This window comes from Chelonia mydas, chromosome 4 (assembly GCF_015237465.2).
Source record: "Chelonia mydas isolate rCheMyd1 chromosome 4, rCheMyd1.pri.v2, whole genome shotgun sequence".
In the NCBI taxonomy this organism is placed as follows: Eukaryota; Metazoa; Chordata; order Testudines; family Cheloniidae; genus Chelonia; species Chelonia mydas.
Window position 1 is genome coordinate 28,480,999 of NC_057852.1, and position 26,892 is coordinate 28,507,890.

A 26,892-nucleotide genomic window follows, 5' to 3' on the forward strand; every position below is an offset into this window, starting at 1 on the left:
AGGGCTTAGGCCACACCCTTCTCCTCAGCATTTCTTACTGGCTGCCTAAAGCAGTTCCCCACTTATCGTGCTGGCTTCTGTGAATCCCTTTCTTAGGTACCTAACTCTCCTCGGGCACTGTATAGAGAATCTATGTGCCTAACTCAGGGCTGAGGATACCACTGGGTGGGAAAGCACCTGAAAGTTAGGCTTTACAATGCTCAGTCCCTTTGTGGATCTAACGCTTAGTCACTTTGAGGCTGTTTTTAGTCTTTTTGCAAGACGATGCCAACAAAAATGGAATGGAATGAAAACTCTTGACATAAAAACTAGGAAACACATTTTATATAGTTAATTATTTCATGAGATTAGATACTGTATACAAATAAAAAATAACATATCGCAGTGTTAGCAAAAAAGCATGTTGCACTAAAGTGACCCGCTGTCTGCACATCCATGTATAAATGTTGTGTATTGGTATCATACACTACCACAACACTTATATCTGTGTGTTTATAGCTACTGTCTATTGTGACCTTTAGTTTCTACCTATTTGATATTGTCACGTACTGAACATAAGTACTTTCCGGAATATGTAAAGAAAAGATAATCGAGTCATTAAGCAGTGAGGCAGGCTGAGGATAAGGCTCAAATTCATATGGAAGTCTGCAAAAATTTAAGTTGAATCCTTAGAAAACCAAGACGGTTCTGATGCTGCAAACAGAAAATAGAAAAATATATCAACATTGTTTATTTGTAACTTTTTATTTAACATTTGTGCATAGCATCTGCGTATGGACAACACTCATTTTTTACCTTCTGTGGCTGCTTCTGTTTAAAGTCTCAGCCATTCCCACCTCTGTCAGTTGTTGACCAATTTAGCAGAACTGTTCTTGTGCTGGGAGGGTGAAGTGCTAGGATTCAGAGGTTGCTGCAGTGATGGGGTGCAGGAGATGTTTGGGTTTCCTTTTAAAATTGTCCCCACAGTAAAGGGAAATTTGGGCTAGTTTCCCTGCCTTGGATGGAGTAACCTGCTCTTTGCTAAACCTGTCCGTGCCACAAATAACATAATCCTGTGGGGGAATGTCACTAAAATACTTGGCAAGACAAATTTTGGCTTTTGCAAGAGGCCAGATTGGACCAGATGGCAGTTGCCCTGGCCCCTCTAAAATGTCCCCTCACATGCACCCTTCAAATTACACAAGTTGAACTCAGTGCTATGCTATCAGTAGACTCAGTATATATCTTGGGAAGAAAGTATAAATATTTCCAGCAAAAGCGTAGCTTAAAAGCTTAAAAAAAAAAAAAAAGTTTGTTTGCTCAGTGCTGATACCTCCTTTTTTAGTTTTGTTTATAAGAAAGTATTTTATTTAAATGTAGATTTCCCCATCCCTCTACCCTCCTCTGTGGAAGCACATGAACCCCTGCCTGACACATTGGGCTGACTAGGAAACTGTTTGTGGGAGCCCCTTGAAAACACTGTCTGATCACCCTATCAGTTGTGCTTCGCTAAGTGAGCAGCAGGAATAAGGTTTTTGCTGGGTTTTTAAATGATGTTTTGTTTTAAAGGTGTTATAGCAGCAAGATAAGGCTGGTTTAATTTCTTGATAACAACCTACCTCTTCCCCTCATACATAAGATCAAAAGCATCATTGATTTTGTCGAATGGCAGAGTGTATGTCACCAAGGCATCCAAATTGAATTTCTTTCCCATATAATCAGACACCAGCTTTGGTATAGAATCTACGCTCTTCCAACCTGCAACAAAGCATATAGCACCCCAAATCAAACAGGCTGTATTTACATAACTAGGTCATAAAAAAGATAATTTTGGTTCACGAATCGGAACAGGAAATTAGCCAGGTCAGCACTTCACTGAAAAGACCAAAGTCATTCTTGAATGGGCTTGATTTGCCTCCTCTGGCCCAGAGGGAGTGCAATCTGCACCCTCCTGCAACTGTGTCTTTGGGGAGATTGACTTGCAGGAGGAGATGTTTGCACTGTGATTCTCCCCTTGAGTTCCACTGGGAGAGGCCAGCATTAATTTATGCCAGGAAACTACGGAAGGTACCCCTCTCCCCAAAGGCTGCCCAAGAGATATTCTGGGTCAGCGCATTTTCTAGGCAAACTTGTTATGCCCTCTCCTAAGCAAGCCCATCACAATTTCTGGGCTGTGCTGGCTGCCTCCAGGTTCCCTGGGGGGGACTGAGGATGCAGGCAGCCTGTGTCATCTCAACCCATCTTTCTCGTTGCACTTTCCACTATGGGGGGCAGCTGGCATCCTGGTTCTGCTGGTATTCCCTGGCAAAGCCCAGGGAGTGAAAAAAGCCTTCTGGATTTTCTATGAAGAGAGGAAAGTAACAGCGGCTTGGTCATGAAATCCGTGCTCAACTTGAACATTTTTTCCTGTGAGGGTTTTTAAACTACCCCTGTTCTCTCCAGTTACTTCTAGAATTATCAAGGGGCACGACAGTTTGCAGGTAGGAGAATATACATGGAAATTAATTTAAGTTCAGAACAGTTATTTAAGACTCTCTCTTGCTTAAACCATGAGGTGTGCAAGGTTGTAGTTTATGGAGCTGTCAGTCATTAAAAAAGCATTTAAAGTCATAGCTTACTCTCATTCCATATGTGGAATGGCCTTTGAAGTCAATGGGGATTTGGCACAGAAAAACAAAACTGTAGGCAAAATGTCATCAACTCAGGAGGGGTCATTCACATACTTCATTTCACAGAATGGAGAGCCTGGTCTCTCTAATCTGTTAGGAAGTGAGCCACCTCTTTTAAAACTGGTTGTATAATTTGGAATCGTAATTTGTTTTTGAAGATCTACAAGTTTGATAATATGTGTATGTACAACAATATAAATAATATCCTTCTCTGATTTTGGGGTATAGCTTATTTAATGGCCATTTAGACTCCTGATGTATGTATTTATACCATGTTCATCATTGTGGCATCTGAGCCTTAAAAGACCATAACCAAGTAATCAAGTGGGTGACATTTACCCCTGTGCAGTGGGCCAGCATGAGGCTTGTGCACCAGTTCAGTCCCACTTAAGCTTTGCTTTGAGGGTGTGAGTGGTGAATAGCCATTGTGCGGGACTTCTGCCATGGTGAATTTCTCCCGTTTTTCTTTGTCTTGTGGCTCTCTCTCCCTGCCTGTGACACTGAAATTGTGTTGGTTACTTGGCTTGTTGTGTTAACTATTGTTATTGCTGAAGGCAGGTAGGGTGTAGAGATGGGCTTGTGCCTTTGGAAGCTGAAAGCAGTGATCCATGATCATCCTGACCATTACAGGAATTGAGTTCCACAATCCTGGGCTGACTGCTGAGAGAGCTCGGTCTCCAGTTCTCGTGAGTTTGACTCTGATAGATAACTGTGCTTCTCAAAACAAAAAAAGCTATCATGAAGAATCTTTGTAGTAGAGGAAGATGCAGTTTGTCAGATAGATCTGCCGGTGGAATCTTTGAAGGGTAGGGCCATGAACTTGAACTTGATCCAGGGTTCAATAGGGAGCTTGAAGCCCAGGGATGAAGTGCTCCCTGCAGACCAGTAATTCCAATCTTTTCTGATGAACATAATTTCAGTGATTCACAGCTATATAAAAAGGTAGGGGGAATATACTAGACTTTGGGCTTGCAATTTTTGGAATTTCTAAATTTCAAAGGATCCAGCAACTCCAGATACCTCTCCCCATTCTCCCCTTATGTAACGTCTCACTGCTATGGTTTCTTTCTTGTATGGAAACATTCTGTTTTTCCTATAAAAATACAAGATGGCAAACAGCTTGGCTTCCAAGAATGCTGTCTGAAAAGGGGGAAAGATTGTGCAATTTTAGATTAATTTTCTTGAATTGGATGGTAGACAGTCTTTTTTTATTTTTGTTTATATTTCCCGAAACGTGGTGGCAAAACAACTGCCATCGTGTTTTGGGAAATACTGCATATCTTAGAAAAAACAATGAGGAGTCCTTTTGGCACCTTAGAGACTAACAGATTTATTTGGGCATAAGCTTTCGTGGGCTAAAACCTACTTCATCAGATGCATGGAGTGGAAAATACAGTAGGAAGATATATATGCACAGTACATGAAAAGATGGGAGTTGCCTTACCAAGTGGGGGGGGGGGGGTCAGTTCTAACGAGACAATTCAATTAAAGTGGGCTATTATCAACAGGAGGAAAAATCACTTTTGTAGTGGTAATCAGAGTGGCCCATTTCAAACAGTTGACAAGAAGGTGTGAGTAACAGTAGGGGGAAATTAGCTTGGAGAAATTAGTTCTTGTAGTGACCCATCCACTCCGAGTCTTTATTCAGGCCTAATTTGAAATAGCCCACTTTAATTGAATTATCTCGTTAGATCTTACCCCCCGCCCCCACACTTGGTAAGGCAACTCCCATCTTTTCATGAACTGTGTATATATATCTTCCTACTGTATTTTCCATTCCATGCATCTGATGAAGTGGGTTTTAGCCCACAAAAGCTTATGCCCAAATAAATTTGTTAGTCTCCAAGGTGCCACAAGTACTCCTTGTTGTTTTTGCTGATACAGATTAACACAGCGACCACTCTGAAACCTGTATATCTTAGATGAGATGGATATAACTGTTCTTCCACCCTCCCACTGCCTTATGGCTAAACTATGTGGGAAAACGGACCTCCAAAGAAAGTGGCATTTATTTTCTTTCCCATTATCAGCTGCATTGGAGAAACAGGGATTGATTGTCCACCCGGAGCCACTCCAACAATTGTACAAGTTCCCCAGCCCACCATGGTGCACTCCAGGGCAGCTTTCTGAAAGACAAAGCAAACTCAGATTTAAAGGGCACATTACTGCTTGTGTGACCAGACTTTAGGCTCTTACTCAGTTCATAGTTCATTAAACTTCCATGGACTTTAATGGGAGTTTGAGTGAGGACTGAGATGCTAGCCATGGGGTAAGAGGTAAATTACTGTCATGGATCAGAAACTGGCTAATTGCCAGAAAACAAAGCGCAGGAAAAATGGTAGTTTTCATCATGGCAATAAATGTGTTCAAAGGTGCTTAAAATGAAAAGATGGAACAGATCCCCCTCCCCACTACTGCAATTCAACTAGACATAAAGGTGATCTGAAACTTTGCAAAACAAGTAAGATTGACTTAACATAATTATGCAGAAAGATTGCATGAACTCTATGCCCTCCAAAAAGTCAGTACTGTGTTTAGTCTTACCTGAACAATACCATGATCACCTGTCTTAAAGATATATGATATTTTACAGTATTATGCTTGTTTTAGTAGTTCAGTCTTATTTCATTTACGTTAAAAGTCAAATCCTGATTCCAATAAAGGCCATGACAATACTCTCATTGGATTGAACAGAACCAACATTTGGCACTGGAATCATATTCTTGTAAATGATAATACTTCATATGACACAGTAATTTGGTTTATAGAGGATATCCCATGATTTCTTAACTCCTGAATCCAAACTTTTGCTGGGAGATAGGATAAATGCTGCAGCTCTGTGGTAAACTTGGTACCAGTTTGCATGGGTTAAGTAGGATGTAAGAAGTTAGTAATTAGTAAATAATTACCAAGAAAAAAGATTGAGTAATTTAATAATCTTTTTTTTTAAGATTTCTGGCTTGGGAAATGGTACCATATGAATCTCTACAATTCCAAAAGCATGTATAGGAGAACTTTGTATGCACCCCATTGGGGGCAGCATATAAAGGTGAGGAGAACGTACATTCAGTCTGTGTTATTGAGGGCTGGAAATTAAACTTTGAGGTGACAGATTTGCAGCCTGATCTGGAGACCTTGTTGACTGGGGCAACTAGTGAGAACTGGAGAAGATGCTGAATGGAAATGCTTTATGTAATGGCTTGCTTATATGGTTCTCTTTCCCAAACAGCGGGATGGGCAGTGTCTGAGTTGGCATCTAGTGGGAATAGGTGAGGTTGCCTTTGGCTTTCCATATGATGCAGAGGCCAGATTAAGGCATGTTGCTAGATCACAAACCTGCACAGAGGTAGGTACCCAGGAGCGAGGAAGAGGGAAGAAGGACCTTCTTGTGTCTCTGTGTAGGGGCCAGGAACAATCTTGTTCCTTGTACTTCAGGTTTGAAAGAAGAGGAGAATTCTGACAGCAAAGGCCATGCTAACAATCCATCCCAGAAAAGGGGCTGGTCTCCCCTTCTCCATTAAAGCGTGCAGCAACAACAGGTGCCTCGTGAGCTCCCTGGGACATTTTGCTTGCCTCAGAATCAACACCTCAGGAAGTTGCAGCTAGGGAAGTGCACCCTTCATTAACCTCTGTAAAGGCACCCGTATAACCCACAGAAACTTAATGTTAGCAGCTTTATTCTATTCATGTCAGGAGTGTACCATTTTGGGAAGAAGAGCCATTGGGGGAGACAGTTATTGGGAGGATCTTTAGTACATAACACTTGGAGCGTATTTAATTGTAATGAATTATTACTGTCTGTTTTAATGAAAACAACAATCTCATTATATCCGACTGTTTATCCCATCTAAGTGTAAGCAGAGTCAGAATGAGCTCTACCCTGACATCTGGTGGTGAGTTGTGGAAAAGGACTTCAGGAGCTGATCTCGTTTGCATGGGCACACCAACCCGGCCTAGCATAATGGGACTGCTTGCCCAAATAGTCACTTTGGCTACTGTGGGACCCCAAGTCTCTTTGTTATTGGGGTAGGAGTAATAAGGTATTGTTATCTTGGTTATGGAATCGAGGACAGTAGAACTGTACTTGGCATTTTATGATGGAGGGACTCGCCCTCAATTAAATAGCACTTGCTAGGCAAGGGACATGGGTTCCAAAGCCCAGTGAACTGAGAGAGGCTGGGGATAGGTATGTGTACCTGGCATTATGGGCCCCAAACTATGTTGACCTCTCCTCTCACCACTGTGTAATAACAGAGCTAATTTTGACTCCATTAGGAGTCTTGTTATATGCTGCAGAGCTGAAATCACTGATTCCTAGGTCTAAGCATTAGACGTACTTTGGGCTAGAGGTTCTGAGTGCGCCAGCTCTGGTCCCCTCCTTCTCCCCAATAGCTGAAATCACTGGGAGCTGTGTTAAGCAGGGGGCCTGAAGATATATTGGTGAGTGGTTAGCAGGGCAGCTGGCGGAGAAGAGTGGCTAGCAGGACCGCTAGTGGAGAGGAGCGGCCAGCTGGGTGGCTGGAGGAGAGGCGCAGCTGGCAGTGAAGACTGCAGCAGAACCCCACGGAGAGGCCGTCGACCCGAGCAGTGGAGCATGTAAGATGCCCCCCCCATACCTCCCCCATGTCCACCCAGGTTGGGAGGTAAACTCTGCAGATGAACTTCTGAACTCTGGGGGCTGCACTGACCAAGGACAGAAACTGTGGGAGGAGCGACTGTTGGATGGCTGGATTTAAGACCCTGAGGGGAAAAGACACTGCCAAACTTACTTGGGGGTGGGTCTTTTGCTCATGGTTTGTGTTATGAATCCTGTTTGTGGTGTTTCCTCAACATAATGCCGCATTGTTTCCCTCCTTTATTAAAAGGCTTTTGCTATACTCAGACTCTGTGCTTGCGAGAGGGGAAGTATTGCCTTTTAGAGGTGCCCAGGGGGGTGGTATGTAATTGTCCCAGGTCACTGGATGGGGGCTCGAGCCGCTTTTGCATTGTGTTATTGAAATGGAACCCCTAGATACTGAACCTGGCCCTTGTTGCTGCCAACTCTGACGGGCAGAAGGGTTACATAAGAGTCCTTATCACACCTATTACCACTGTATCAGAGCACAGACCTAGACCAAAATACACATACTGTAATGGAACGCTAAACTGTGTTATACGGTTCAGTCATTAGGTGGCACTGTGTGTAAAATACCTTATTTAAAGCTAACCTTAGCCACTCCTGGCAGAGCAGTAAAGGATCTTATGGTGAACACATCTGGTGTGCATAAGCAAGCTCTGTGACCAGTCCATATCTGGTACAGAAGAACATGACACATACCATGACAGCAACGTTACCGATGCATTCAATGGCAAAATCAACACCACCATTGCTCATTTCAGTTATAACCTCCTGAATGGGCTTCTTGAAATCCTGAGGATTGAGGCAGTCAGTGGCTCCTAACTGTTTTGCCAATGAAAATTTATCATTGTTGATGTCAATTGCAAAGATCCGGGAAGCTCCAGCAGCTTTACAGCCTATGACAGCTGACAGGCCGACTCCTCCCAAGCCAAATACAGCACAAGTAGACCCAGGTTCCACCTGCAATAATAAGAAAGGTTAGGAAATGACTTTAGAACTCTGGAGACAAAAGGAGCTTTCTAAACGTTTTTCTGTGATCTCCGGCTCATGTCAATAAACCACAGCAAATGCACAGGTTGGATGGGGCCATATCCTTTTTATTGTTTGAAAAACATAAGAAATGATCCACTTCTTGTGTGTTTATTATCAAGACCTTTGATTCATGACTCACCCAGACCACGCCTCTCAAATGGAACTTGGTGTGTTGGCTTAGTGTTCATTACCATTCATTAACACCAGAAATGTGGAAACTTGAAACTGAGGTTGTATATAAACCATCAAGTACAGTTTTGTTTTTAAAACTAAAACTGTACTAAAGATTTTAAAAATATATAAAATGCTGTATAAAACTACAGTAACAATACACCGAGTAAAACTTTTTTATTAAATTATTTTACATTATGCATACATATATATGTATGTATAATAAAAAATGGTTGCAGTTAATGTTCCAGAAGAGCATATTCTTTTTTCAAATTAACCTTCAGAGGCAATATTGCTCACTTTTTCATGTGAGTAGACCTACTGAATTCATTACAGTCATGTGGAAAAGTTCCTAATCAAAGGGACTATTCATGTTAGTACAGTGAGTAGGAGTTGGGTCTTAATTAGCTCACCTTGGCAGTATTGAGGGCAGACCCATAACCTGTGGAAAATCCACAGCCCATCAGACAGACTTTATCCAGAGGAGCAGCCGCATCAATTTTGACAAGAGAGGTTTCCGCTACAACGGTGTATTCAGAGAAGGTGCTAGTCCCCATGAAGTGGTAAATCTGCTTCCCTTTGCAGGTGAACCTGCTGGTACCATCAGGCATCAGGTCTTGATCAGAAATAGGTGTTTTAATTTTGCTATGGCGACAACAACAACAACAACAGAAGAATTTATACTTCACCGTCCCCTGCTGTCAGCGTCCCTCTACTCTGACTCACCATATGAGTCAACAGTGTGCCCTTGTTGCTAAGAAGGCCAATGGCATTTTGGGATGTATATGTAGGGGCATTGCCAGCAGATCGAGGGACGTGATCGTTCCCCTCTATTCGACATTGGTGAGGCCTCATCTGGAGTACTGTGTTCAGTTTTGGGACCCACACTACAAGAAGGATGTGGAAAAATTGGAAAGAGTCCAGTGGAAGGCAACAAAAATGATTAGGGGACTGGAATACCTGAGTTATGAGGAGAGGCTGAGGGAACTGGGGATGTTTAGTCTGCGGAAGAGAAGAATGAGGGGGGATCTGATAGCTGCTTTCAACTACCTGAAGGGGGTTCCAAAGAGGATGGATCTAGACTGTTCTCAGTGGTAGCAGATGACAGAACAAGGAGTAAGGGTCTCAAGTTGCAGTGGGGGAGGTTTAGGTTGGATATTAGGAAAAACTTTTTCACTAGGAGGGTGGTGAAACATTGGAATGCTTTACCTAGGGAGATGGTGGAATCTCCTTCCTTAGATATTTTTAAGGTCAGGCTTGACAAAGCCCTGGCTGGGATGATTTAGTTGGGGATCGGTCCTGCTTTGAGCAGGGGGTTGGACTAGATGACCTCCTGAGGTCCCTTCCAACCCTGATATTCTATGATTCTATGACCATCCTTTTGCTACTGCAGTCATGGGCTGCACTTGAACAAAGATTGTCAATTTTGCCAAATGGTGAGTTGGTCTTTGTGGAATATGAACAGTAGAGTTTAGGAGGAGACCAACCATCAAACTCACTTTCATGTCTGTCCTGAGCAAGGATTTTAACTGGGGTCTCCAGATGTTCTGCTAGATTAGTGTGTCACCTGGCTCCAAACAGTCAGATATTTTAGCTAGATACTTGAGAATAAATCTCCTGTGGCTATCACTTGGATTTAAAAGCTGGCAAAGACCAGTATTTTATTCATTACACTTTCTAAGTGTCTGGCAAGCAAGATGACTAGAAAGTGAAGTGTTCTCTGACCTGACTCCTCTTGGCACAAAAAGGGAGAGGAAAGCCGCTGCATTTCCACTGCAGGATCTTTCCTTGGTATGGCGGGAGACCCATAAAGAAGGGTAGCTGGCTCTTATACCATCATTCTCATCCCAGTGTAAGAGACATGTTAGGGGAAGGAGGGATAAGGCATGGCTAGAGTATACTGTGCTCCAGCTATTGCCAGTTGGTGGATGGTCTATCCCAGCCCGTGAAAGTTAGAGCCATCCCCAGGATGAAGCTGAACAGAGAATCATGGAACTGTAACTGCCTCCATGATTGTCTCTCAGCCCCTCCCCAGCTGTGGCCCAATGTAAAAGCCTCTCCTACTGCTCCCTGCAAGGTAAAATACAGTATTTGCAATTCCTACCTGATCTTTTCACAAAGGTTGGTCTTTGGATTCAAGCAGAACTTGCATTGGCCACACTGAGGGACGTAGAGTGGGATAACCTTGTCACCTAGAAAAATCAATATTTATCAGATACTGTTTGTTTGTTTAAAGTTATTACAAAATTTGCTGTTGTTTTTTTCAAAGTCTCATAGGCCCAGCCCTGCAAGTTCTCCCTTCTTGGAACTCTTGTAGGCCCTAAATATGTCTAATTCTCTGTTGTCCGGTGGCACCTTAAAGACCAAGATTTATTTGGGCATAAGCTTTCATGGGTAAAAAACTGGGAGTGGGACAGCGACAAGGCACATAGACTGGCATATCAGAGGGAGACAAGGGATGAGATAGATGAAAGCCAGAAATGAGTTGGGTAGAGCCTTAAAGGTGAGGACAAGAAGTTTAAATTCTCTTTGGTAGGCACATGGGAAACAGTGGAGGAATTCAAAGAGGGGGTGAGATGTTTAGATCAGCTGGCAAAGAAGATAATTTTAGCAGCCACATTTTGGATGAACTGAGGGTGGTGATGCAGCAAGCCAGAAAAGAGAAGGTTGCATCACTGTGCTTCTGTGTAAAAACAAAACAACCTCCCACCCCAAAAACAACACCAAAAAAGTGCCCCAGAGGTTATAGAGGGGAATGGGAAAGCCTGATTGCATTACAACAATAGCTGATCATCAGATGGGAGAGGGAAGAGTCACCTGCTTTGCTCGTTGTCACAGAGTAGCTGGTCTCTGTGGATAGACTGAGACCAGTGCCCTGGACTGGAGCAGGTAAGCCCAATACAGATAATTAAAGAGGTCTGGGCTACAGCTGGGCCTATAAAGGGCTGCTAATAGGCAGCAGGGAGAAGGAAGGATTGAGATAGGCTGAGCCCTAAGGAGGAAGTTGTATTGGAGTGGAGCTAGCTCCTGTGGTGGGTCCCTAGTAGGGTGACCAAATGTCCTGATTTTATAGGGACAGTCCCAATATTTGGGGCTTTATCTTACATAAGTGCTTATTGCCCCCTATCCCTGTCCCAATTTTTCACACTTGCTATCTGGTCACCGTAGTCCCTAGAGTCAGGGACACGGCCCTGTAGCTGCTGCTCTGGGAGGAACAGAGCGGACGGAGGCTGGGGCCCTGAAGCCTGGGGCCAAGAGCTGAGTTAGGACTGTGTTGTGCTTGTTTGTTAACCTCTCTTTAAAGAATAAACCTCCTTGCCTGAGACTGGTCGTGGCAGCATTAGCTTTGGATCTGGGGAGTAGTGACAGCCCTGGTGACACTCATCAATCACTCGTTGCTAACCAGCCCCAAGGGCATCAATTGCAGCATAAGTTTCCATTTCTGGTTTACTCTGCAGTTGCAGATTTTTTTCCTGTTCTTTCTGTGTACAATAACTGAAGGGGACATATCTCCAGCAGCATCCATGTGAATTGCTTTGTGGTCTTTCCTTCTCAAATCCTAAACAACTATAAACGTATCTGCATTAGCTACGTCAGAGTTACTTCTTGTCACAGACTCCTAGAGCTCAAAGCCAGAAAGGACCACCAGATCACAGCCCATCAACAACACCCAACAACCAAAATTAGACCAAAATATTACAGCCCTCCAGAAACTAAACTGTTATGTGCTACAAGCAGAGAATCGGAGGGACTGAGGTACACCAGTGCCTGAGGCCCTTGCAATAGCAAGGAACTGATTAATTGATATATACCCAAATGATTCCAGTAAGTGACCTGCCCCCCGTGCTGTAGAGGAAGGCAAAAAAAAAGAAAAAGAGATGCCGCTGGCAATGCGTACTAGCCCACCCTATCCAGTGTCCCATCTCCAGCTGCGGCCATCTCTGCTGTTTCAGAATAAGGAGACACTCCCATCCCTCCGAATAAACTTGGAGGGGGAAATCCCTTCCTGACCCGAAGGGATGCGTCCCAAAGCATGAGATTTTAGGAACATAAGACAAAATGGAAGGACAAATAGGGCTGCTGTGCCTTGCCCCCTATCATCACAAGCAACCCTGTCATGCAGTCCCACTCATAAATTTGTCTAGCTCTATTTGTTAAAACTAATTTAGTTGTTTGCCCCACAACTCCTATTGGGAAGCTGTTTCATGACCTCAGCCCTCTGGTAGTTAGAAAACTTCTTCTAATGTCCATGAGCCAGCATTGTCCTTCAGCTTAAATAGCTCTTCATCTTCCCTGGTGTTTACCCTCCTCCTCTGCAATCTATTTACAGAGAGTAATCATATCCCCAATCACATGGGGGGTGCGGGGCATGTAGGAGGAGTTCAGTTTATGTGCACTCTCTTTAAACACATTTACTAGTGCCATGTCTTCTGGCATGACAGATAACTTTGGAGACAAAATGCTTCATCCCGTTGCATTTTATCCTCCACCATGTATAACCACCTAAGTTTAATTATAACTAAACTTCTACTCTAGTAGAAGGCCTGGTTTTTCACTGGTTTCTGTAGTTTATACCAGTATAAATCATTGACTTCAACAGAGCATCACCAACATATAGCCCTTGTGTCAGAATGGCAAAAAAGGCCCTGACACTGCAATGGTATAGCTAATTTCTCAGTACCTGGTTTAAATGTAGTCACTCCTGGTCCAGTGCTCTCCACAATTCCTGCTCCTTCGTGGCCCAGGATGACTGGAAAAAGACCCTCCTTAAAACTGAGGCTAACAGCATGAGCATCAGTACGGCACACCCCCGTGGCAACAATCTGTAAGGCAGTAACACTCTTACATTTACACTGTAGGTTGATAATGGAGAATTACAGCTGTGACTTGAATCAAATTAGAGAGCTGCTCTTACCATTGCAATACCACCAAGTTTGATGGGAAATTTGAGCTATTGCCTTGATAATACCAAGCACTGGAACTTCATTAATGTTGTGGTTTTGCACAACCCAACCATTGTCAACATATACAGCAGAAAATAAACATTTGAATGCCCTTTTTTATGGAGACAAGGAATCACAAAATGCTCAACCATTCTCTTTCTTTTTCTTTCTTTCTTTTTTTTTTTTGTTGAGAAGCAACACACAAAAGTGAATTAAATCTGATTATCATGAAATTTTGCCTGCATGTACATCTTGGTGTGATTTAGGGAACACAGTTCACTCTGGCTGCTCTGCCCCACTTTAGCAACACAAAACAGCTGTCAACCCGTCTTAAATGGGCTTTTAAACTATGTTTATGTTTATGACTGCTTTGCACAGCCAGGATATATTGGTGAATCTTAACTGCTTCTTTCAAATGTAATAGCCTTCACTGCTATGCTACTCCAGTTTTACACCAATATCAATCCAGATGACTTACCTTAACTCGAATTTCATGTTCTTTGGGTGGGGCGACTTCAACCTCCTCAATAGAAAAGGGGTTCCCTGCTTCCCAGGCAATGGCTGCCTTGCATTTAATAACCTTGGAAAGGAGTAAGTACATTTCAGATTTTACTTTATTGCACTCTCCAAAGTGCATTTTGAAAAATAAAGAGCAAGATTCTGATCTCATTCATCCTGGGGTGAATCAAGAATAATTCAATTTAAATAAATGAAAAATAAAAAATAATAAAAATGTATAGCAAATGGAAGAAAAGGGAGGCTGATAGTGATGAATATAAACCAGAAGTTAGGAATTGTAGAAAATTGATAAGGGAAGCAAGGGGACACAAGGAGAAATCTATGGCTAACAGAATTAAGGAGAATAAGGAGCTTTTAAACTATATTAAGAACAAAAGGAATCCTGACAATAGTATACGTCCTTTAGTAGATGGAAATGGTAGAATTATCAATAATAATGCAGAAAAGGAAAAAGTGTTCAATAAATATTTCTATTCTGCATTTGGGAAAAAAACAAATGATATATTCTCATCATATGGTGTTGATAGCACTCTTTCCATTCCTCTAGTATCTATAGAGGATGTTAAACAAAAGCTACCAAAGCTAGACATTTTAAAATCTGCAGGTCCAAGAGTTTTAGAAGAGTTGGCTGGGGAGCTCACTGGACCATTAATATTGATTTTCAGTAAGTCTTGGGGCTCTGGGGAAGTTCCAGAAGACTGGAAGAAAGCTACTGTTCTGCCAATTTTTAAAAAAGGTTAAAGGGGTGATCTGGGTAATTATAGCCTGACATAGATCCTGAGCATCTCATACAGGACTTGATTAATCAAGAATTAAAGGAGGGTAATGTAATTAATGCAAATCAACTTGTGTTTATGGAAAATAGATCCTTTCAAACTAAGTTGATGATATTTCTTTTTGGTAAACATATAAGTTTGGTTGATAAAGATAATAGTGTCAATGTGATAGACTTCTGTAAGATGTTTGACTTGGTACCACATGACATTTTAATTTAAAAAACCAGAACGATATAAAATTAACATGGCCCACATTAAATAGATTAAAAACTGGCTAACTGACCATTCTCAAAATGTAACTGTAAATAGGGAATCATAATTGTGTAGGTGTGTTTCCAGTGGCATCCCACAAGGATTGCGTCTTAATCCAATATTATTTAACATTTTTTATGAATGACCTGGAAGACAACATAAAATCATCACTAATAAAGTTTGCAGATGACAGAAAAATTGGGGGGGGAGTGATAAATAATGAAGAGGACAGGTCACTGATTCAGAGCGATCTGGATCACTTGGTAAACTGGACCCAAGCAAACAATATTCAGTTTAATATGGCTAACGGTAAATGTATATATGTAGGAACGAAGGACATAGGCCATACTTACAGGATGGGGGACTCTATCCTGGAAAGCAGTGACTGAAAAGATTTGGGTGTCTTGATGGATAATCAGCTGAACATGAGCTACCACTGTGACAGGGTGGCCAAAAGAGCTAATACGATCCTGGGATGCATAAATAGGGGACTCTTGAGTAGGATTAGAGAGGTTATTTTACTTGCATATTTGGCACTGGTGTGACCACTGCTGGAATACTGTGTCCAGTTCTGGTTCCCACAGTTAAAGAAGGATGTTGATAAATTAGAGTGGGTTCAGAGAAGAGCCACAAAAATGATTAATGATTAGAGACTGGAAAAAATGTATTATAGTGATAGCTCCATGAGCTCCATCATTTATCTTAACAAAGATATGATTAAGGGGCGACTTGGTTACATGGGGAACAAATATTTAATAATGGGTTCTTTGGTCTAGCACTGAAAGATAGAACACGATCCAATGGCTGGAAGTTGAAGCTACACAAATTCAAACTAGAAATAAGGTTTAATTTTTGAACGATAAGACTAATTAACCGTTGGAACAATTTACCAAACGTTATGATGGATTTTTCATCACTGACCATCTTTAAATCAAGATTGGATGTTTTTCTAAAAGATCTGCTCTCGGAATTATTTTGGGGAAGTTCTCTGGCCTGTGTTGTATACAGTGATCAGACTAGATGATCACAGTGGTTTCTTCTGGCCTTGGAATCTATGAATGATGGTCCCTGGAAGAAAAGCTGGTGTAACTGAAATCAGAATTGGGATCCATACCATATAAAATCAGCTTGAAGTTTAGGTCTATTTCAAGTTTGGAATTCAGATACAAGATAATCTGCATCGTTTAGAATGACAATAATTTTCCAATCTTCATTAATCTGCCCTTTTATCTTTCCAGCTCACGTTATTTACATTGTAGATGCATTCATTCTCACCACTCTGATACAGAGGTATCATAAATACTATGACCCAAATGCAATAGGTCCATCCGCTCCCCTTTTCTGTGTGATACGAGATGAAGAGAGGCAAAATAGAGCATAACAACCCTGAATTGTGTGCAGCATGTAGGTGATGGGGGAGAGCAGGATCATTGTCATTCTACGCCTTAGCCCCTATGGAGCATGGCAGCTCTTCTGTATGAACTTCATGTATAGTCAGGGCTCTGTGGCTTGAGGTGAAGTCAGGAGTCGGACTAGCCACGCTGTGCACCTCTCAGGACAGGTGGATTTCCGTGGGGAAATTACTGCTGAATAAAGCAGAATTAATTCTCTTTTGTACCCTCCAACCACTTGGAGAGGGAGCGGAACCAAGAGCAGCACAGCTCCAAAGGGAGTCATGTTGCCCAGGGAAGGGAAAAGGAACTCAAATTGCTGGTTCGGTTCAAAGGTCTCTGTAGATCCGTCGAGTGTGCTGGTGTTTCCAGCCCTGTCTCTTTTGCTCTCCACACTGTCATAAATGTCTCACTCCGGAGGGAAGGATTTGACTGAAATCCAGGGGTGAAAGTAAGTCTAGAGACTTACCGGTATGGGGCTGGGCTGGGGCCGGCTCTGGCCTCTGGAATGGGCAGGGCTGGGGGAGGTCAGAGCCAGCCCTGGCCCACCCTGTACCGGCAAGTGCCTCCTTCCCCCTCCCTGGGGTAACAGCGGCAGCCGGGGGCTCTGGCAGTGGTTTAAAAGGCCCTGGGTGGTAGTGGTGGCCGGAGCCCTGAGCCCTTTAAATCATCCCCGGAGCCCCCTCACCGCTTCCCCAGGGCTCCGGCAGCAGGGCTCCGGGGACGGGGCTCCGGCCGCCACTACCGCCCCGGGCCCTTTAAATCGTCCCTGGAGCCTGCCGGAGCCCTGGGGAAGCGGCGGCGGGGCTCCGGGGACAATTTAAAGGGCCCAGGGCTCGGCCGCCGCTACCGCCCCGGGCCCTTTAAATCACCGCCCCAGCCCCGCCGCCGCTACCCCAGGGCTCCAGCAGCGGGGCTCTGGCAGCAATTTAAAAGGCCGGGGGCTCCAGCTGCTGCTGCGAGCCACAGGCCCTTTAAATTGCGCCTGGGGAAGCCGATCTATCCCAGTACGGCGCACCGGCTCTTGCCGGTATGCTGTACCGGGGCGTACCGGCTTACTTTCACTTCTGCTGAAATCCGAAGGGTTCAAAGTCACGGCAGCTTGAGCACTCTTTCCTCCCACACTCCTCCCCTAGTAGGACAGCATGCGTGTCTCTCATTCCTTGCTGAGGCAAAGCTGTCATTGATGGACATGAAGTGAGTTTTGCCTGAGTAAAGAATACAAGAATGTGGTCTTCTAATAACTCTTATGTTGTTTGAAATGTATTCAACAATTTAATTCCTCCTTAAAGCTTAAGCATTTGAAGAATCTCCAAGCATGGAGCCACAGGCTGATGAGGACAAATGTGAATCTTTGAACAAGTATAATATATACAGATAAATTATGTGAAAAATAGCTCTTATAATTTTCTTTGGGATTTTCAATGCTGGTGCTACATAAGGAGCTGCTTTGCTGCACCCGTAATATCAGGAGCAGCTGTTATAATAAAACAGAACAGGGTCTGTGGTAATAGGTTTTTAGAAAGAAATCTATAGTATTGTAAGCATCTAACATACGTGTTCATTAGTATCTGTGATTTTAGTAACATATTGGCCCATAGTATGACAATAACTTTCTAAGTTACTGAAGCTGTTATCGCTCCTGATCTTTCAGTCCTGACACAGACAAAATGTCTTGAATGAGTAAGAACTGAAGGACAGGGCCGATTATCTGAGCTGAACCAGAATCATGGAAACCCACAGAATCCTGCTTGTGAAGATTTTAGTGAAAATGCAGCACGCCACTGTATATGGCATAGATATACAAAGCATGTTACTTTGGCTACTGACAAACGGCAAGAAGGAAGTTAAATACAAAAATAGCTGAATGAATGAAAGGCAGGAGCCTCTCTTCAGCTAGGGTTATCTGGAGAACACGACGCTCTAGCATGCCTCCAGTCCTTCCCCAGGCCAAGCTCTGACATACCCCCTATGCAAGAGCAAGCCTACCTGCCCTGGGGGTTCACCTACACCAGCAGAATCCACTTGTATCTGGTTGTCAGTTTTAAGGCCGCTCTGCCAAGATGTCGCCTAAAATCTGAGTAATCCTGCACTGGGAAGGGAAGGTGATATTCAGTCTGTTCTTTTGACAAATATTATAAGACAGTCTTGGCTTCTATTTTTAAGACATATACAACTAGAAATATTCACTAATCTACCCCACAGCTATTTAGAGTTATTACTTTTGGCTGAGACCCTGTATTCCAAGTGAATTTGTTTAACTAAGCTATGAATTGATATTTAAAAAGAAGGATTTCTTGTAACAGTGTCCAGATACCTTCCAACTAGAGCAGCCTGAATTGGGTAGTTGTGTTCTCAAAAATAGCTGAGAAAAGACACTGTGTTTGAATCAAGGTGTGAACTTTTTGTAAATGACATTTTACCTTTTTTTTTTTTTTTCCTTTTAGCCAGCTAAGAAGCATAGAAATCAGAGCTGCCAACTGGCATCATTTTAAATGACTGAGAATTTTTAAAAAATGGAGTGAACTGTGACTGTCTTACTAAAACCCGTTGCAAAATCCAACTATATGGGTGAAATTCATCCCTGTGCAGAGGACCAGCGCAGGCCTACAGGGTTAGGGTTACAGCTGTGCGGAGGAACAGGCCAGAGTTGAGGTTTAAGTGGTTGGGTAGGCCTTGTGCTGGCCTTCTGCACAGGGGTGTGAATTTCAGCCTATTGGCTTGATTGACTGTTGCCCTGCAACTTGTGTAGTCATTGACATCAGCACAATTTGAGTGCAAAGTCTTGTAAAAATGCTACCAGGTCAGAAAGGTAGCATTTTATTTCCATTTTTCACTCGCTCTGCATTGCCGTTCATGAAAGCACAAGTTGCAGTGTGTTGCAATTTGAGGACTCTGTCTATGTGCAGCTGATGAATTCTGCTTGCTATTATGAAATTGTTGTATCATTAGAATGCCTCTCAGTGGATCATTTGCTGACAGAGCTGTAGCATGTACTTACCAGACTAAGGATGACACAGAGTCAGTCTTTAGATCTTAAATGATCACTTATTCAGATGAGACAAAAGGCTGGTTCCTATCCATGAGGACAGATTTGCAGAGTGATAGGTTGCTTGGCAATGATGTCACCTTGTAGGGTTCTGTGGTCACCTGCCAAAGGGGGCTGGAAGTTATAAAAAGAGGGTCTCTCAGCTGTCATTTTAGAGGCAGAGAGAGAGAGAGGAGGAGGAGAAGAGACCAGAGAGTCCATATGCAGGAGGACGGGGGGCAGAGAAAGGAACCTGGACTCCATAGAGGACTCTGGACTTTGCCCAAATAATTGTCCAGAGTGGTGGGGAAACTGAGGCAGGGAAAATACGTATAGGTTTGTTTAGTACTTTGTATAGAACGGTGTATCTCTCAGGTGACGTAAAGAGTAATGGTGTTTAGAATCCTCTGCAAAACCTGTCTGTGTGTCTGTTGGCTTTCATTGTCATGTACCCCTGAGGAGGTAAGCTGTAAACCAGAAAGCTCACCCTTGGGTGGGATCCTGGGGAATGTGCAAGAGCTGCTGGGCAGGATTGAGGGAGAATATACTAGTTTCAGGGCCGAAGCAGTTGGGCTGCAGGGTTCCTACCTCCAAGAGGGATGTCAGATATGAGGTCTGTGCCAAGAGGCCCAAAGTCAGGGACAATGCTTAACTTTGCCCTGCCCCAGAAAGCTAAGGCATGTGAGATTCAGCATTTGGATCCCCTCACAGCCCCGTAGTGTAGACCTGGCCTGAGGCTTTCAATTTAGCATTTGGATCCCCTCACAGCCCCGTAGTGTAGACCTGGCCTGAGGCTTTCAATTTAGCTTTCATCCTTTAAATCTTACAATGTAATTTAAAAAACAGATATGGGGCTCAAATATACAGCTAAATTAAAACAATATTTTCTGGATTGCAGAACTTCAGCTGCTTTGTAGACATAGCTACTGAGGTGTTTCAGGGGAATAATCTAACAATCTGACTGCACAATTGTTCAGTTAATAGAACAATTAACATTAACTCAACAGCAGTCCTCATTTAATTTCCCTTCTAACAACTATTTAAGTTAGAGTTCTGGTTTACTGTGGAACAGCCTCAAGCACAGTTTGTTGAAATGAATTCCTCTTGGCTTCCAATGTAACTAGATATTTATAACTTCCAGGAGTGGAATGTTGCAATCAGTTAACAACCGTTGGTCTCCTGTTATTTTTTTTCTTGTTGCCATCATCCAGTATTTCATCATAACTCTCCCTATTAGTATTATATTTTTACTGAAGTGTTCAATTTCTTGAAGAAATGTGAACTTGGACAGAGTTAATGGAATGAGAGTGCCTTGCAAAATAATTTATTAGGTGGAACTGTCAGGACCTAATCCTGCTTGCGTTTAAGTCAAAGGAAGTTTTCCCTTACGCATGCACTGGCCCCTATCTTCTCCTTGTTCATCGGGTTACTACCCTGTCCTCATTGTGATACCGCTGAATAACATTTTAACAATGCTCATGAGGACTGAGACGGTAGTAGTAATAAATAATACAGAAAACAAAAGAAGCAAACTCTAAGTTGCTTCCTCGTCCAGTTTTGGCAGTGTGCCCCGTCTCCTCTTTAGACCCTTCCCCTGCAAACACTTGTGCATGTGCATAATCCTACTCATGTGAGCACTCCCACTGAAGTCACATAAATAAAGTTAGTGACATATAAATGTGTTCAGGATCAGACCCTGAGAGTGTAAATTCTTTGGAGCCCTTTAAATTGGGTCAGATTCTTGTCCTTGCTATGGTCCCATTGGGCTGCTAGAGTGGTGCCAAAGGACTGTAAAATTACCCTCAGGAGCTGATATGTTGCTTTTGTGTTGCTCAGGACAGGGATGGGACATTGTTTTGGGGGTTTTTTCCCCAGAGCTGGAGGGGGTGGAGTGCTTTGCATTTCAGCAATTCCTCGGATGTAATGGCTCCTAAGAGCTGTACAGCCTCAAGTTTGCCAGAAATCTGTTTGCAGAGTATATTGTCAGTGCTAAACAAGTAATAATAAATAATACTGAAATAAAGACTGAAGGATTGGGCCCCATGTTGCACTTAGCCCTAGATCTGTAACATTCATATACTATAATGCATACTAACATTCCAGGGAAACAGTTATACTTCTGACCAGGTACGCAGTACAACAAAACAACAGGGAATAAAAGTCAAACCATGGCATATGTTGGGGCAGGGCATGTACTAGGAATGTGCTCTATTCTCTGATTTGCCACATTTTCTCTTAGTCCAATTTTTTATGGTTGGATTTAATAAAAACCCTTTTCTGTATATCTTAATTTCAGAAACAGCTCCTCTGCACAGTGGTGCCCATTCCCCATGCTGCAGCCCAGGGGTATTGCTCTCAGCCCGACCCTGCTACTCTCCATCCCAATTGTGTGATCCATCTTCCCGCAAATCCGCAGTGAAATCAAGGGAACACCAGGACTGCAGCATCCCTTACTTTACTCTCCACTTACTGCGCTCTACAGTGCCCCGAGCAGGAGACATGGGGATCCTTCAGAGCACTCTCCCTCTGTGCCACCCACCCCACCTTAGTCACTGCTGCAAAGGAAGAGTGCAGCATGTGATACCTGCACAGCACTCTGAGAAGATATACCCATGCTATGCAATCAAAGAGGAGGATTGGAAATCAGCATCAAACAAGCGTACCCCATTGTCTTACTTTGCCCACAGTGCTCATCTTCTTCCCCTCTGGAGTCTCTCTCAGGAAGGAGTCTGGGCTCAAAGAGTTGTGCTCAGATAAGCAGTGCTACCAGCTCCACAGGTACAGCCCACAAAAGTCTGTCTGTCCAGGGAGCAGCCTACACTGCCCTAAATAGCAGCTAGCATTTCCCTCATTCCACTCCCCTTTCCCCTCCTACCTCAGTATTTTCAATACCCTTCTCCTCCCCTTTCAGTACTTCAGTACCTACCCTGTACTTCCCATGATTTCCTCAACCTTTTGTTTGCTTTAGTTGAGAAATATTAAATATTCTAGCTCACAAAATCGACTGTTTCTAACTCCATGGTAAACTAGCAATGAACTTCCCATATACATTTCTATGGCCTAGCAGAATATTAAAGGTGCTGTTCATGCTGCATATGAAATACTAAGCAACGGGAACAGAGATATATCTTCACTTGGCTTGGACTGTGTTGACTTGCCTGGTGATGGCAGGACACAGATATATTTAGTATTATCTGTTGACTTTGAAGGGAGCAGGATCAGTCCATAAGGGAAAGCCTCCTCTTGGTATATATGTGCAGCTGGTGAAAGGGAAGAGTGCTTGGCAACAAGATCTTTGAGATAAATATACTGGTGCTTTGCTTTGCAGCTGGTGAAAGCAAAACTGTGCTAAAAATAGTTAAAAGTAATGTGAAGCTCTGGGAGACTGTTTTAATACAGGAGACCCACTCTTATAAATAATTCTGAACTGATCTCCTATTAACATTCCAAAAAGTAGTCATTATGCAGGTATCCAGTGTTAAAAGAATCCCTCATTGACAATTCATTGAATTTCTTAAATATGTAATACCAATGGGAGCTCTACTAGTAAAGTGAAGTTGTACACCTCACTTTAAAGTCAATAATTTGAATTATTTCTTTTGGTCTCTATCATCTGTACTGTATATAGAGCCAGCAATACAAATTTTATTACCACATAGATTTTAACTTTTCACCCGGATTGATTTGATTAATGACACACTTAGAGAGTCAGATTTATTTACGCAGTACAGACTTAATTGAAAGAGAGTTTGGGCTCAAGCCTATTCTCATTGAAGTTTATGGGAGCAGGGCTGGATCCTGTAGCCTTGACATTTATACACCAAGAAGTTCTAACTGCCAAAACCTACATTTTGGACTTCAACAAACTTAGTGGTAACCTTTTATTATTGATGATAATACTCTGCATTTGTTTAGCTCCTTTCAGCAGAGAATCTCAAAGCCCTTTACAAAACACTCTTTTTAGCATTTGTAAAGGGCTTTCAAATTCAGGGATTAACAATGCAAAGTAAGCTCTTCAGAGCAGGTCTCTCTCTTTCTGTGGGACTTTTACTTTTATTCTCTGTATGTACAGCACCTAACACAATGGCATCCTGATCTAGAATACAAATAGATACATTAATATGATAATGAATAAAGAGATGCTAGTTAGTTTGTCACAGTCTCATATGTAGAATGTATTGTTGTAGACATGTTGGTCACAGGATATTAGAGAGATGTGGTGGGTGAGGTAATATCTTTTATTGGACCAACTTTTGTTGGTGAAGAAGAGCTCTGTGTAGTTCAAAATCTTGTCTCGTTCATCAACAGAAGTTGGTCCAATAAAAGATATTACCTCACCCACCTTGTCTCTCTAATATGTAGACAGTGATAATTGGGGTTAAATTGGCTTGGGGCTAGTCTACAGTCTTTTAGTATTATACCCATTTTCCAGATAGTGGGGGGGAAAAACAAGGATGTTAAGTGACTTTGCCATGGTCACACAGAAAGCTTGTAGTGGAGCCAATGAAAGAACTGGGGAGTCTTGGCTTCCTCTCTTGCTCTGTCCCTGCAAATACATTGCCTCCTGTAGCCTGAGGGGCCAGATTTGTAAAGATGTGCACGTCCTTTTGTATGTGTCACGAATAGTCTCAAATAGTCTCATTAAACTTTTTATGTCAGTTCTGAATATTATGAATATTATGAACTTAAATGAGTTAATATGTGAGGTCCTTATTTGGGTTTGTTAGTACAGAAATAGAAGTCAGGTTCTGGAACAAAGATAGTGCTAATTTGCTTTGAATCTAATTAAGCAGTTGCCGTAAAGGCTGGTTTCAGAGTAGCAGCCGTGTTAGTCTGTATTCGCAAAAAGAAAAGGAGTACTTGTGGCACCTTAGAGACTAACCAATTTATTTGAGCGTAAGTAAACGTTGGTTTATCTATTGTGCACATAGGTTGTAACAAACCTGCTGGTAAACTGTCTGCTGTAGTGGTTTAGCTAGGCTGGAAGGCTTGTTGACTTGCAAAATTTCATTTTCAGTAAGATTTCTGGGGAAATTTTTAATTTTCAAAAAGATTTGATGTTTTTGTGCACCTCTTGGCAGTGTGTGCTAAGACTACATGAGAAAGAATTATATTTTGAGGGTAGTATTGGAATAGTGTGAATAGACTAGGTCTTTCGGTGTAAAGAGATTTATTTATTTAAATGGCATTCTGCATTATTGTATCACCTTATTGTTTTTATTACTGAAATAGCATGTGCTGTTTCCCTTGTTATAGTCAGACATGTAATTGGCTATTCTTATCTCTCCATCCATAGTTCCTTTGTTTTGCCTTGAGCAACAGCCTTTAGTATCTCTCCACTGAAGCTTTTTTTTTTTTTTTGGTTCGATCTTGTGTACAATTGGCGATAAGTAGATCATACCTTGGATTTCCTATTGTGAAAGTTGGTTTTTTTGATATTACCATTATGTTGTGTTTGTGTTACTAGAGTGAATCAGAAGCAAAAAGTGTTATGTGGGGCCTTAATCATTGCCTTGAAGGCTTCTCACAGCGTGTTTGACATTGCAGATTAATGTCAAAGAAATTTGTGACTTTTTAAAAATCCCTGTAATGTTCAAAGAGTTGGTTAGTAACTGGAGTTGGGTCACAACATCACAGAACATAACGTAAGAACGGCCATACTGGGTCAGACCAAAGGTCCATCTAGCCCAGTATCCTGTCTTCCGGCAGTGGCCAATGCCAGGTGCCCCAGAGGGAATGAGCAGAACAGGTAGTCATCAAGTGATCCATCCCCGGTCGCCCATTCCCAGCTCCTGGCAAACAGAGTCTAGGGACACCATCCCTGCCCATCCTGGCTAATAGCCATTGGTGGACCTCTCCTCCATGAACTTACCTAGTTCTTTTTTTTTAACCCTGTTATAGTCTTGGCCTTCACAACATCCTCTGGCAGAGAGTTCCACAGGTTGACTGTGCATTGTGTGAAGAAATACTTCCTTTTGTTTATTTTAAACCTGCTGCCTATTAGTTTCATTTGGTGACTCACAGTTCTTGTATTATGAGAAGGAGTAAATAACACTTCCTTCTTTACTTTCTCCACACCTGTCATGATTTTATATAGTTCTACACAGTTTGTGTTTCTCAGGAGAAATCTGTATTGAGAAAACTATTAATAATGGGAAATGCTCCAAGATGCTTCTAGGCAGAAATCATAATCCCCTCTGTTCTGTATTATTAATAATTATTTATTTTCCAATAATGTAGTAGGCTCTAGAGATTTCAGTCAAATCAGGGCCTCATTCTAGCGCATAAGGAAGCAGTTTATACCAACTGCTTCCTTTGTCCACTAACCAGTTGGGTTTTTTTGGCATACCCAAAACTCAAATTGACTTAAATATACTTAATACCACTTAGGCTTTCTTTTCCCAAACAAGGGTCCTGACCCTGCTTTTTATTGCAAGCCTCAGATTCCAACGGCCCTCAGTGAAAGTTTGGGGTGCACAAGGAAAGCAGGAATAGGATCCTTATTGTGCAAAAACAAAACTTAAGTGATATTAGGCAGCAGAAAGACCACAATGGCTTCTGCAAGGGGAAATAAGGGTCTGAACACAGGTAAGGTGAAAGTGGCCCTACTGATATATATGTCTATTCTTCTTTGAGTGATTGGATATGTCCATTACACTAGGTGCGTCCGCACCTTCTGCACCGGGGCCAGAGAGTTCTCCCCAGCGGTACATGTAGGGGCAGCCATGCTGTGCCCTGATGTCCCTCGTGCTCCCAACTAAGGCTATCAAGGGCAGAGCTGCCTCTGCCCATCCTTCAGTTCCTTCCTACTATCCATGCTTGGTGGTCAGCACATAATGTGCTTCAGCTCATTCCTCCTGTGAACTTGCCTTTCTAGCTAGTTGTCAGCCTAGCTCTAGTTAGTGGTACATATTTGAGTCCCTTAGGCCCTCTTTTCTTTCAGTTATTACTGCATCAAGGGAAGACGTGAGTGTGGGGAAAGCAGACCTGCAGTCCCTCTCTGATAGGGTTGCCAGGTGTCTGGATTTCAACCAGAACGCCCAGTTGAAAAGGGACCCTGGTGGCTCCGGTCATCATCGCTGACCAGGCAGTTAAAAGTCTAGTCAGCGGCGCAGCAGGGCTAAGGCAGGCTCCCTACCTGCCATGGTGCTGCATGGTTCCCGGAAGCAGTGGCATGTCCCGCCTCCAGCTCCCTCGAGTAGGGGCACTCATGGGGCACTGCACACTGCCCCAGCCCCAAGTGCTGGCTCTGCAGCTCCCATTGACTGGGAACTGCAGCCAATGGGAGATGCGGGTGTGGTGCCTGCGGATGGGGCAGCATGCAGAGCCACCTGGCCACGCCTCCATGTAGGAACTGGAGGGGGGATATACCGCTGCTTCCGGGAGCTGCCTGAAGTAAGCGCTGCTCGGAGCCTGCACTCCTGACCCCATCCCGTGCCCCAACCCCTGCCCCAGATCTAATCCACCTCCCACCCTCTGAACCCCTTGGTACCAGGCCAGAGCACCTTCCTGCA

General features: G+C 43.0%; 1 protein-coding gene across 1 annotated transcript; it reads right to left on the bottom strand.

Annotated features, from left to right (window-relative positions):
* Positions 1-309: 309 nt before the first annotated feature.
* On the bottom strand, positions 310-22,199 carry LOC102947015 (all-trans-retinol dehydrogenase [NAD(+)] ADH4). The gene is made up of 9 exons (XM_007063017.3): positions 22,055-22,199; positions 13,891-13,992; positions 13,151-13,292; positions 10,574-10,661; positions 8,883-9,114; positions 7,966-8,226; positions 4,639-4,774; positions 1,599-1,737; positions 310-693 (listed from the first exon to the last, which is right to left on the bottom strand). The coding sequence occupies exons 1-9, from the start codon at positions 22,070-22,072 to the stop codon at positions 669-671; spliced, it is 1,143 nt and encodes a 380-aa protein (XP_007063079.1). The 5' UTR covers positions 22,073-22,199; the 3' UTR covers positions 310-668.
* Between the last annotated feature and the right edge of the window lie 4,693 nt (positions 22,200-26,892).